The 13,541-nt window shown below is 47.2% G+C and overlaps 1 protein-coding gene across 5 annotated transcripts in view; it reads left to right on the top strand.

Moving 5' to 3' along the window:
• NAV2 (neuron navigator 2) overlaps window positions 1-13,541 on the top strand; it is a 390,205-nt gene that overhangs the window by 363,764 nt on the left and 12,900 nt on the right. For all 5 annotated transcript variants that reach the window (XM_077114211.1, XM_077114212.1, XM_077114213.1 and 2 more), the window contains 7 exons: window positions 1,117-1,212; window positions 2,173-2,341; window positions 5,526-5,761; window positions 7,720-7,874; window positions 8,019-8,090; window positions 9,821-10,017; window positions 10,992-11,110. In XM_077114211.1, coding sequence (XP_076970326.1) covers window positions 1,117-1,212; window positions 2,173-2,341; window positions 5,526-5,761; window positions 7,720-7,874; window positions 8,019-8,090; window positions 9,821-10,017; window positions 10,992-11,110 — 1,044 coding nt within the window. The remainder of the gene's footprint in view (window positions 1-1,116; window positions 1,213-2,172; window positions 2,342-5,525; window positions 5,762-7,719; window positions 7,875-8,018; window positions 8,091-9,820; window positions 10,018-10,991; window positions 11,111-13,541) is intronic.

Raw genomic sequence — 13,541 nt, forward strand, 5'->3', positions numbered from 1 at the left:
TTTTGTTCACCACACCATCCAAATCAGACTGGGCAACCAGGCGTTATCATCTTCATTTTACAACTGAGAAATCCAAGACCCCGAGCACCACTTACCTAAGCCAGCAAGGCAAGTGGTAGAACCAGATTATTTAACTGCAAGACTGGTGCCCTTTTTTCTGCTGATTTTGCTTAATTTCCAGATATCGTCCTCCCTAACCCCTACCTAACTCTATAGCCTTAAGAGCATATTAAATATTTAAAACCCAACAGAATGCAGTGTTCTATTAATATAATCAATGTGATCAGTTTTTCTTTAGTCAGTGTGATCATTTGGTCATACTACATAGAACTCTGTGGGGAGAGATGCAAAAGAAGTCGGAAAAGATTTTTTGTGAACTTCCCAGAGATTTACTAGTTTTCTGATTTGAGCATGTTTCACCTTTCAATTAGAAGAAAAGCAATAGTGTCAGTTAAAAACAAAGAAGAAGAAAAGAAAATGGAGAAACTTACTCTATACTGAAGGAATTTAGGATCCAGTAAGGAGACAAACTCAATCTACTAATAAGACAGAAACACCTAAAAAGAAAAAAGAGAAACAGAGCAGTGCAACAGTGGCTCAGTGGCAGAACTCTCGCCTGCAATGCCGGAGACCTGGGTTCGATTCCTGGTGCCTACTCAGGCATAAAAAGATAGAAACAGATGCAGAATATATCATTGCATAAGCTGTGTACAGAACTGCTGAAGCAATGGTGAGCTCTCAGCCTGGTGAGGTTCATTGTTGAAGGCTTCCTGGAAGAGGTGAGTTTGTAAGCCAGGTTTGAGAAGAGTAAGACAGCAGATAGAAGGAGAGAAGCATTCCAGGCAGAGGGACATGTGATCCACACACTGGATGAAGTACACATTTAGTAGAAAGATTCTCTTCCTGTCCCACAGGTTACTGTTTTAGCAGTAGGAATGTTACTTAGAGCAGAAGGTTTTAAAAGACTGTTGCTTTCCAGCAAAGTTATCCTTCGTGTTAAAACAAATAGGAGTTTTATTCCCCTCTCAAATTTTTGGCGGAGTTCTTAGTCCTCTACTAAACTGTGCCAGAAAAGTTCCACCAGTTTTTCACCTGCCTACATTTCCTTACCCTTAGGATTCCAGACCACACCTCTTTCTTATTGGCTGCATTGGAGTTAGTGGCAAGACGAAGTGGGATGTGCTCGATGGGGTGGTTAGACGGCTCTTCAAAGTAAGTGTTTCAAGAAAATGGTGACAACAATACACCTGACATGGGGGGCTGGGCTTTGGGCAGTAAAGGGCAGTTTGCACCTTGAATTTGGCTACTTCTTGGACCTCATCTCCTCTTCTACATCCTCATGTTTTCCTGGACTTGTCCCCTCGCTTCACATGAACTGAAGGTTGATGGGTAAGTACAGACCAGTAGCTGGCCAAATTGTTCCCATCTGCCCTTGGCAGGGTTGGCCAACTAGAAGAGATGTGAATGGCTTAGCGCCGTTCTGCCCGAGCAAAAACTCTATCCACTGGGGCATCCTTGGATTAGAAAGACAATACTTTGGGCTGAGAAGAGCTTCCAGGGTATCATAATAAGTGAAGGCAGAGGCCTATTGTTAGGCCTCTAATTCAGTCGTTATTTGATGACCTGTTACTTGTGGACCTCAGTTCCAACTTGTGTGACTCAAAACCTTTGGTCACTCACCTAACAGGAAACACTTTCCAAATTAAGTATAATTTTCCTTTTTAAAAATCCAGGTTACTTCTCTCTAGCATCCCTGAGTTTTGCTCTCTTCACTACCAGTATGATTTTCACCCTGAACCAAGAGATTCCTTGTCAGAATTACACATTCATGAACTTCCCAGTACCATTTACAGGCCCTAACATCTTCAAGACATCAGCTGAACTTCAGCAAAGCAGCCTAACATTTCCATGCTTGGTTCATCCAGACTAAACGTTCACAGTCTTATTAAGGTTTTTGTTTTGTTTTGTTTTTTTACATCACTAACCAAATAAATCTGTGTTTTAAGAGGGCTGTGATACGAGGGCATTCTCCCCCTCATCCCACAGCTCCATTTCAGCTCAGACATCATCTGAGAAAGAAGAGAAGATGACTGTAAATCACCCAAAGAAAAACATGAGTGGTGGGCAGATTGCAGCTACATCTTTGAGGGGTCTTTATTTTGCTTTTTCCAGGAATACATCATTCACGTCGACCCGGTGAGTCAGCTGGGGCTGAGCTCAGACAGTGTGCTTGGCTACAGCATTGGGGAAGTCCAGCGCACCAGCACCTCGGAGACGCCTGAGCTTCTGCCCTGTGGGTATCTGGTTGGTGAGAACACCACCATCTCCGTGGCTGTCAAAGGTAATTGGGCCGATGGCAAAGGCCAGAGCTTTCAGGAGTCAGAGGCTTATGTTTTATGTCTTGGCATGGAAAAGGGCAGCCACAGTTCTGTTTGTGCAGATGTGTATGGGGTTTTTTTTTTTTTTTTTTTTTGCTTTTCCCCTTCAACCACAGTCACTCTTACCTAAGCAAGTCAAACAGTTTGCATTTTTCAACCTTGGTTGAAAGCAAACAATTTTAATTTATTGCTGAAATTATCCAACAAAAGAGCCTATTTATTAGCCTTATGACTCTGAGATGATGGGATTCTTAATAACTCTGTTGAAATGGGGCTCTCTGAAGGTCTTACCAATACCAGTTAATTACTCTTGCCAGCAATTCTTGGACGTGGTCCCGTTCTTCGGATGGGGAAACCAGGGTTTGTTGTAGGCTGCAGAGAAGTTGCTCTGAGAACACCAGAAGCAGCTGAGGCTCTTGCGTATGCTCAATGCTGCTGGTGCTTCCAATTGCCTCATCGCCAGAAATGTTAAACCCTGGACCAAAGTGTGTTCCGTGGAACTCTAGTCCCACAAAGTTCTCTGTGGGGGGGATTTCTGTGGCCAAATAAATTCAGAAAAATGCATCATAATCCCCATATGGGGTTGGGGGCTAGGAGTACATAGTACAATTTTTATTGTTTGCCAAAGCCTCTGTCACACCCTGCTATAAACAAGGCTGTTTAATTCAGTTTGTCCCAAATTTATTTGACTGGCTAACCCCATTTTCCTACATTTTATGAACCACCTGAGGAACACACTTCAATAAACACTGTATTAGGCGCAGCCTTCAGATTGTCCCATTTCATTGCCCACTTTCCAATAGGGCATGGTTTTGGAGTCCTTTGATGCTGATTTTGTTTCCTGATAGGTAGGGTTTTCAAAAGCACAAGGCAGGTGTGCAAGGGTAGTTCAGTGGTAGAAGTCTTGCCTGACGTGGGAGACTCGGGTTCAATTCCCAGTCCATGCACGTCCCAAAAAACAAGCAAGCAAAACAAACAAACAAACAAAAATTCAACAACTGGTGCTGCAAGAACAGGATATTTACATGGAAAAAGAATGAAAATGTGAGCCTGCCATACAGCATACACACAAAAAATAAATAAATAAAAGCACAAGACAGCATGTACCCAAACATCACCCATCAGCAGGAATTAAGATCCTCATTCAGCTGACAGTTGATATTCTTCAGTTCTGACCTGGGGCTGCAAACCAGTTCAAAACTAGGTTTAGCAAAAAAAGGAATGCATAGACTCACATACCTGGGGAATCCAGGGTCAGACTTTGAGCCCAGCTCGAGCCATGTATTCTGTGTCATCAAGGCTAAGGCCTTCCCCAACTTTGCATATTTGCTTGGTTTATTTTGGGGGCTCTCTGAATGTGGCTGATAAAATGGCCCCTGGTAGCCCCAATTCATCTGTCTAGTTTAGGAGCCTTAGAAAAAGAGGAGGCTTTCTGGAAAAGGGTAGTAGAAAATTCCTAGGAGTGACTCTGACCCACCGTGTGTCAAATATCCATTGCTAAATCAGCGGTTATGGCCAGGAAAAGGCTTTCCCGAGCCTGGTCACAAATCCACCCCGTGGGTGAATTAGGGTACTGGGCCAGCCCTATTTAATCCAGTCCACCTGGACAGGATTCCCCATAGGAAAGGAGGGGAAAGAAGGTGAGGGTGCTAACCACACCAAAACAAGAACTGTCCACTTAGAACCCTTTAAGAAATCTTTTTAAGTCATGGGCTCAATTACATTTCATCTCTGCAATGGGGCATGCATCATTAACTTCCTCATTTTAACACTGAGGGGTGAAAGGAGTGATCTAGAACTGAGACCAGATCAAACCTCCGTAGGGACAGTGACAAGATCCTATGCCTTGACCCCACCGCGGAGTCTGCTGTGTTGCTGCTGTCCGCACATAAGTTGTAACATCTCAAGGGATCAGCTTGGGTTTATTTTCAAGTTATACCTGGTGTTTCTGTCTTCCTATAGTACTTGAAAATTATGCCTTCAAAAAATACTCCTGAGGGAGGGCATAGAACAAAGTGAATTCCAATGTGAGAGCATCTGCAAAATCGTCACTCCCAGGGGAGCTTTTATAATCCTGAAGAAACAGCTTATATACAGAGAGAGGTGTTTCCATAAAAACTTTGGTTTGGGGTCTTTTTTTTATTTTTTTTATTTTTACTTATGAGTTTAGACTAGAGATGCTAAGCTCTGTAATTTACGAGGTTTGAACCAGTGTAGGCTATAATGAGCACAGTGCCAGAAAAATCTGAGACTCGTCCCCAGCAGCTAAGTCATTGAGGGACCATCATTGGTCATTTTGGAACAGTCTCTGCATTTAGGGACTAGTCTTGGTTGGCTGAGAATCAGAAACAAACTTACCAATGCAACATGAGGTCTGCTTGCAGAGAAGAATCATGTGGGAGTAAGAAGGTATTACAGAACTGAATAAGCGCCCTTCACGTTACATTTTTATTATACTTTCAGTTTATTTTTTTATTTACATGTACTAGTTTTCTTGAGGTGAGTTTTTGAAAGAATTACTTTAGGTTTTGGACATGAAGTTGATGAAGGTAGGAAGGAGAAAAGATAAGTTTCCAGGGAATGCTGTTTGAGGATCAAAGGTCTTAATGTTGACCATTTCAACCTAGATCTGCTGGATTACACATCCCAAAACCCAAGGGTCCCATCTTGCCTTTTGTTTCATTTTGGAGATGGAGGTGCTGCCATCTCCGTGGTATATTTGTGAGCATGGGTGGCAGTGACCCATGGCATGTAGGAAGGAACAAGGTGCAGAGGCAACCTGAGTCTTCAGTCGGGCAAGACTCCAGTTTGGTCTGGGCAGACACCAAAAGCAGAGCCCAGAGTCTTAGGAACCCCTTAGAGAACAGATGAGGGCTAAGGACCCAGGTATCAAGGATGAATCTTTCTCTGGGAAGGTCAGCCAAGACAGGAGCCAGAAGCACATGATGCCAATGACTAGTGGCTTCCTGGAACAGCAGTGCCTTGCTCTCGGCCCTCTGGATGCCAGAGCAGGGGTCTCAGGTGAGTGGGCTGTTGAGATTAACCTCAGGTCCCAGGTCCCAGCGGCTGCAGTTAGGCAAGAACAAGGAGCTTAGGAGCTGCCCTTTCCTCGCCCCTTCAAGCACTTCCTTTCTCTCTGAAATGCAGGGCTCACAGAAAACAGCCTGGACTCACTGGCATTTGCATCCCTGATCCCCAAGCCTCTCCTGCAGCGCTACGTCTCCCTGCTGGTAGAGCATCGGCGGATCATTCTGTCTGGCCCCAGTGGTACCGGGAAAACCTACCTGGCCAACCGGCTGTCAGAGTACATGGTGCTTCGGGAGGGACGGGAGCTGACAGATGGGGTCATCGCCACCTTCAACGTGGACCACAAGTCCAGCAAGGTGAGAAGGTCCTTCGGAGCCTACTGCCAGCCTGGGGCCACTTTTAGCCCTCTCGGAACTGTTGACACCAACTCCATCCTGTTGGGAAAGCATTTCCCGTTAACTCTCCTTCGATGGCTATTAAAAACAACCAGGTGAAAGAGGTCAGAAGATTAGCAGAAAGAAAAGCTTTATTTCAGATCCCTCCAGCAAGAAGTGACATCTCTGGTTAAGTCTGATGTTGCTTGCTGCTCCACTGTGAGCCAGGCATAGTTCCTTAAGATCACCAGCTCAGCTTACCAAGAATTTATTGAGTCTGATCTGGCCCCAGGCATGAAGTTTGTTTCAAACCTGTTTATCCTTCGTCTGTTGAGAGTTTCTAGATAATTCCTTCTGTGGCTGGCACTGTGCAAAAGGGCCAGAGAGTCCAGATGAATTCAAAATGATTCCTGTGCTTTAAGAATCATGTGGGGTATTTGAAGATGTAGATTCCGAGGCCTCTCTCTTAGATGATTTGCACTATTAGCTAGTTCCCCAAGTGATATGTGGTAGGGGCAGGACGAGGGAATAAAGGTCAGAATCCCTGTGTGGAGAGCCTTTGTGTGAATTAGCAAAGATGCCTCCTCCTGGAAAACCAATTTAAAAAAATTTCCCCAGGTATATGGCTGCCGAGTAGACAGGCAGGATTTGGGCCCCTGCTCACTCTCCCCTTGCCAGCTGTCTCAGGGACTGAGCAGGGCAGGGTGGGCTCCATAACCCCAAGGAGTCAGCAACCCTATCACCCTGTCCTTGTCAGCTGCTTGAGGCTGAGAACCCAGGGTGAAGAAAGGCTAAAAGAATGAGGAATTACTAGCAGCTTTAAAAGTAAGACTTTCTGTAGTGCTAGCGAGGCTTGGGGTGTTTCTGTTTGTTTGTAGAAGATTGAGGACATGTCGCCATCTGAGCAGCCAGCCTATTGTCTGGGACTTCTTACCACCTGTGCCACCTCAGGTGTGCCTCTGCTCCCCCATCCATGACGTGGAGATATCATAGTACCCACCTCCTAAGGTTGTCATAGGGCTACCTAAGTTAATATAAATAAGGCACTTAGAGTAGCTTTACAAGTCACTCCAGAAAAGCAGCCTGGCTTGTAATACCAACTATTAAGATGTTAATATTATCGGGCAGGTGTTCTGAGTTCACTGTGAGGCTTTTTCTCCCTCTGCCCTGCTCCTTTTCTTCTCCCTTTCCTGGCTTGCATCCCTTACTCCAGCCATGCTAGACTGCATTTTATTCCCTGCACATGTGCTGTATTTGAATACCTCTGGGCACTTTTGCTCAAGCCAATGCATGCCCTATCCATTCTTCAGGGTCAGACTGAAAGCCCACCCATTCAACAACACCCTGCGAGGTCCCCTGTGCACGTAGCTTCATCTCCCCTCCTCTGCTGGTCTGTCTGCCACAGCACTAATCAGCATTACTTAAGTGTGTGTGTCTGGGTCCCCTGCTGGAGTAAGTTTTTGAAGTTTTCTCTGTATTTGACTCTTAGGCAGGTGCCATGGAGGTACAAAGATATGTATGGCACCTATTCTGAAGTTTTCTGGAAAGTTGGCATGCTAAGAAATGTCAGTAAAAGTGATAGCATTTCTGGAGAAGTGGTAGAGCAAGTATTAAAAAAACAAAACAAAACCATGCCTGTGCAACTCCATTTGAGCTCTGGGCTGGAGATCTTCTAGTCTTCTGTTATCTTGGGTCAGGTAGAGCCCAGGCAGAGCCCAAGACTTACTCCACGTGCCGCTCCCCACACGCCACATCCCCCTCAGCATCAAGCCAAGGCCCCGTGGCAGGCAGGCTCTCGGTACATGTTCACAGCATGGGATGGCATCATAAAGGACCACTCACCTACATGGGCCTGGGCAAAGCGAAGGCTGTGAGGACCTGAATCTTCCTTGGGGTGCATTCACCAACTCGTTCTCCCCTGGCCTTCTGGGCCTCCACAGGAACTGCGCCAGTACTTGTCCAACCTCGCGGATCAGTGCAACAGTGAGAACAACTCTGTGGACATGCCTCTAGTTATCATCCTGGACAACCTGCATCACGTCAGCTCTCTGGGCGAGATCTTCAATGGGCTGCTCAATTGCAAGTACCACAAATGGTAAAGGTTGACCCTGGAGCTCCTGGCCCCTGGGAGGGTGTGCCAGCCCCTGACGTGTGGAAAGGGTGGCAGCTGGCCATCTATTTGCCCTCTAGCTTGGCTTTTAGTCGCAAAGCTTTCTTTTCCTTTACTTGCCCCCCACAGCCCTTACATAATTGGTACGATGAACCAGGCTACCTCTTCTACTCCCAACCTGCAGCTTCATCATAACTTCAGGTAAGCTGTCACTTCTCTTTTCCAATTAAGTGATGGAATCACCAAAAAGAAAGAATAGATAGGAATAAGTCTTTTGAGTACCTTGTTCTGTGCTGGACATTGTGTTCAACATTTTCCCCAGCTTAACCAATTTAAATTTTCAAATAGCTTCAAGTAGTTCAAGTCATTTTCTCAGTTTACAAACGGAGAAACTGAGCTCAGAGAATGAAATGACTTGTCAGATGTCCCACAGCTAGGCAATGACACAGCTGAAACTCAGGCTGAGGTCTCTTTGACTCTGAGTCCTGCTGTAACAGTATCAGGAAGGCAACTCTGGCAAGAGGTGAAGGCACCCTTTCCTCCCCTGTACATTGCCAGCGACCTGTCTCTGTCCCAAGTGAGCATGAGCAATGGAAACCCTTGCTAAGGAGCTTTAAGGCTATGAATGCCTTCAGCACCCCAGTTACTGTGAATCCCTCGTGGGCACCACACTGGGCTCTCTCACAGCTGGGGTCTGAGAAGGACCATTCAACTCTATCACACTAGTTTGTTTCGCTCCTTGCTTGGCATTGCCAAACATCCTTTGCCCTGCCCTGAATCTCCCCCTGACTCTACCACTCCACTTCTCCTGACCGGGCCCTTAGATGATGATGAGAAATTTGTTCCTGAGCTGAAACCCTGTGGCTCACTTTTCACTGACTGTTATGCAGGCCTCTCTGAGGATAACTGATTGAAAGTGGACTTGACTTATAATTATCAGAGAAATGTCAATTTTGCCAGGCCACTGAGAGCTTGGCTCCCCTCTGCATCCTGGCTACCCCAGGTTTTGTCCATTCATTCTACTACATGCCCCTCTGTCTTCCTTCTCTTTCCTTTTACCTCTGTCACTGCCACAGTCCTCTCCCAGCCACACTGTTGTATTCACTTTCTAACCAGTCCTCCTATCTGCTGCTTGCCCATTTGCAGACCATGCTTGCTCTGTGCAGCCAGAGAGAGCGTTCTAGAATGCAAACCTGACCATGTAACAGTGTCCTTCAGTGGCTCCCCATTGCCCTCAGAATGAAATCCAGACTCCTCAGGCCAGCAGGTCATGTCTCATCTCTGGTTACTGAACCTCTGGCAGTTTCCCCAGATACCCCATGCCATTTTTCATGCCTCCACTAGTGCTGCAGCATTCTCTCTGTCCAACTTCCTCCTCACCCCATGCTCCTGCTTTTTCCTTAGGTGGCCACTCCATTCATCCTTCCCATTTGAGCCCAGACATCTTCTGTGAGGAGACTTCCCTGATTCCCCAGGCTTCGTCATCCTGTCTCATTGCTCCATTTGCTTGTCTATCTCCTCCACTAGGCTGTAAGCTCTTGGGGGACAAGGACCTTGTCTTAGTCATTTTTAAAGCTCCGTAGTCCAGCACAGGGCCTGTCACTGAGCACAAAAGACAGTATAGTTCAGTGGTTGGAGCTTAGACTCAAGAACCAGACTGTCTGGGTTCTAATCATAGCTTCTCTGTCAACCAGCAGCTTAATCCTGGGTGTGCCTCAGCATTTCTATCTGTATAGTGGGGATGATGTAATAATATCTTCATCATAGAGTTGCTGTGAGAGATTCAGTGGGTTAAAACATAGGCACACAGTGAGCTCTATTTTGGCTTTAGCATATATACCTGCCCATTCTAATGGGCTTTAGTTATTGAAATTAACCATCATTTTTACTACCATCACCATTATTGAAAAAGCGCTCCTGCCCTCCCCCAGGTGGGTGCTTTGTGCCAACCACACGGAGCCCGTGAAGGGCTTCCTTGGCCGGTTCCTGCGGAGGAAGCTCATGGAGACAGAGATCAGTGGGCGGGTGCGGAATGTGGAGCTGGTAAAAATCATCGACTGGATTCCCAAGGTCTGGCATCACCTCAACCGCTTCCTGGAGGCTCACAGCTCCTCAGATGTCACCATCGGTAGGTGGGGAGCCAGGCAGGAGAAGGTGGGCGGCCCGGAGGCAAGGGCGTTCTCCCGGAGCCCTGGCTTCCTCGTGGGCTGTCGTGTGGGCGCTTGCCTGGATGACACTTGGCAGGGGCAAGCCCACCAGACACTGGACTGTCCCCACAGATGGAGAAGCAGGACAGACGGACAGTCACAGGCCAAGACAGTCCCCAGACCGGCAGTTCTCCACGTCCCACCTTTAACCCCCCCTCTCCTGCTCAGTGCTGCTGGGGGACAATCAGCAGAGCAGAGACACACCCAGCCCAGTCTAGGCTGATGGAGAATCTGCCAGCTCAGTGAAGAGCCCCACCGCAAGCTGAAACGACCTTTTGGGATTGCTCTACTTTAAAAATAAAATAGAAATTTAACAGCATTCCTAAAGGTTGGGAATTTAGAATGGAGAAAAAAAGATCAATCATCCTGCTATCCTGACCTGATAGTTTAAATGTGGGCTTAATTTCTTCTGCCCTTGTCCGCGTATATAACTGCTCTGTGCAGTTGCAGTCATAATGTCTATAGAGTATGTGCCCTTTTTGCCCCAGTTTGCATTGCCCTGTGAGCATTCCACTTTGCTACATTTTTAAAGGCTACAAAATAATCAAATGCAGGTGTGCCATTACCTGCTCAACCACGTTCATTCTTACGCATGTAGTGTCCTTCCATTGTTTTTTTTTTGAATCAGAACTAATAATACTGCAATGAGCATCTTTCTCCATAAAGTTTTTCCCCTCTTTTGGCTGATTTCCTCTGGAGAGAGAGATGCCGGGGGTGGGAACGAGGTGTTGAAGTGTCCTGCTCTGTACCTACCATGCAGCCCCTGGTGTTCCTGCTGTCAGACCTGCTGTCACTCACAGGGTCCAGGCTCCCTCCTGTGAAGGATGTGTGGACCACGGTTTCTCCTACTCCACCCTCATTTCAGCCTCTGACTTGTTTTCGCTGTGGTCTCCAGGTCCCCGGCTCTTCCTGTCATGTCCCATCGATGTGGATGGCTCGCGGGTGTGGTTCACGGACTTGTGGAACTACTCCATTATCCCTTATCTCCTGGAGGCTGTCAGGGAAGGGCTGCAGGTGAGGAGCACGCTGCCAGCTGGCTTCCTTAGCACTGGGAGGAGGGAAGTGAAGGGGGTAGCGGATGTATTCTGGTGACCAGGTGAGTTGCCATTATCTGACTTCCAAGGCATGGCACAGGTCATCAGTCCCACACAGGGCAGGAAACACTTGGCTGCAAATCCTGGCTCTGCCAATTGTGAGCTGTGTGACCGCAGGTATGTCATGTTAGCCTCTCTGTGCCTTAGTCCCCACATCTGTAGGTAGTGATAACGAGAGCGCTCTGATGCAGAGAGCTGTTGCAAGGGTTAATGAAATCGTGAACATAAAGTGCTCAGCAAAATAATAGAACTGTACATGTGTGTAGCACTTTACAGTCTGCAAAACATTCTCATAACTACTATTTGGTTCGGGCCCTGGATCACTCTTGGGACTTTTGAGGCTCCAGGAGAATAAGTGACTTGCCTAAGGTCATAAAAAGGAAACTTGAAGGATTTGGCATTCGAATCCATGTCTTCTGGCTGCAAGTTCAAGTTCTTACCCCTCAGCCTCACAGCCCCTCAATACCTTGCATCCAGACCCCTCACAGGGAATTCTGGGGTGCATGAGGCTGCACGTCTCTCCTGTCCTGCAGCAGCAGGAAAGCACGGATCTTTTGCTCCTTCCTCGGCCTAGGGTTTAGTGCCAGGTGGTTACACTACAGTTGAAGTGGGTGACCATTTTATCCTTGAGTCTGGAGGCGGCCTCAGAAGTCCTAATGGCTTTCAGGCTGACACTGAGTAACTAGCAAGCATCACGCCTGGCCAAAGAATCCAAGAACCAATTCAACTAATTTCTAAGGGCTTCTTAGTTTCTTGACATTTGGCAATGGAAGGCACAGATGAGGTTGTAAGCCTTGGAGGACGTGGGAGGGGTGTGCACACATGCACGTGTGTGACAATGCACAGGGACAGCGTCAGTCAGTGTTTGTCAGGTCTGTACATTTCACTGAGCCTGGGGGATACTACAGTGCATATTTTTCTAATGCCAGCTTTTAGAGGCATTCAAGACAAAAGGGACTGGAAAAGGAGGCTATTACACATCTTTCAACTGGTATTTCATTGAGCTGGAGCGCGGGCACTGTACTTTGAAACCCCCGTGTTGAGATATGAGAGTACTGTGTAGGTAGAAAATAGCAAGAAATTAGGCAGCTTCCCTGGCAGCCCCAAAATCACGTTAGCCATCTCTAAATTTCATTTGTTGATGAATAAGCATTTCTTATTCTCTATTTAATATTGCTTTCATTAAAGAAGGTACGAAAGATTTTGGATCTTTGCAGTGGACTCTCCTGAGATAAATTCACCGAGTAGTTGGACCATAATGTAACTTCTAATAAAATAGGTTTGTTGGTACCAGCACAAACCCAGTCACCCAGTCTCTCTTATTTTCTTGGGCCATTTGGAGCATCTCCCACCTACTGGATTCCTGCAGTCAGTTTCATTTTAGACGCCTCTCTCCCTGTTCTCTGGGGCTTCCAGGGACTGAGGTCTGTCTGGCACCTCTGGGAAACCCAAGCTGCTCAAAGGAAGCAGAGAGAATTGCAGGCTCTTTCAGCCTCGCCTATCAGTTCTCCCTCTTGCTTCTGCTTTGCTCTAAATGTGTCTTCTGGTGAGGGGTGGGGAGTAGCCTCAGAGGACGCTGGGAAGACCCACAAGCACTGTTGATGAAGGCCCCCCCTGCCCAAGAGGCACTCACTCTCCACCAGCAGGCCCCGAGCTGGTCCTGCCCCAGGGTTGGCAGCATGAAGACTTCACAAAAGGCCTCCTGAGCATGGCCATGAAGGTGGGGCTTGGATTCCTGTCCAGGGGCGGCTACTGGGGGAGTTTATCACAGAGGAAAGTTGTGTCTTCCACCTAAGCTGGTGAGACTGCAGGTCAAAAGGGCGTGGGGACAATGATGGCATCGCCATGTGAGGTAGAAACATAGACATGCCGCAATGGCATGTGCCCCACCAGTTCAATGTAAGGTTTCACCTATGGAAAGAAAAGCCATTGCTTCACTGGGCTATGAGGTCATTTAAAGGACAATCTTTCGGGAGCAGGGAGCAATGAGAGGAGGCCAGAGGTAACATACAACCAAGTTGCTTAAAAGCAAGCCACCCTACCCCAGACTTGAGACCTCATCACCCAGATGAGTCCAAGAGACCCCAAAGAATCTGCTGATTCACAAGAAAACCAGGTGTGTTTTTCTCACCCCTGGTTTTGAAGGAGCATGTGCTGGTATTTACTGAGGGCCAGCTCCTTGGCAGACACCCCTCGAGGGGTCTGACACACATGCCATTTAATCCTCACCACCCAGGGTGCGTCTTATGGACGAGGAAACCAAGGCTTACAGAAGGTTTAAAACTTTACCGAGGTTAACTCGGTGGGGTGTGGTGGAGCCAACCTTGGACTCCTTGGTTATTTCTGCAATG

The sequence above is a fragment of the Tamandua tetradactyla genome, chromosome 8, assembly GCF_023851605.1.
Source record: "Tamandua tetradactyla isolate mTamTet1 chromosome 8, mTamTet1.pri, whole genome shotgun sequence".
Taxonomy (NCBI): Eukaryota; Metazoa; Chordata; class Mammalia; order Pilosa; family Myrmecophagidae; genus Tamandua; species Tamandua tetradactyla.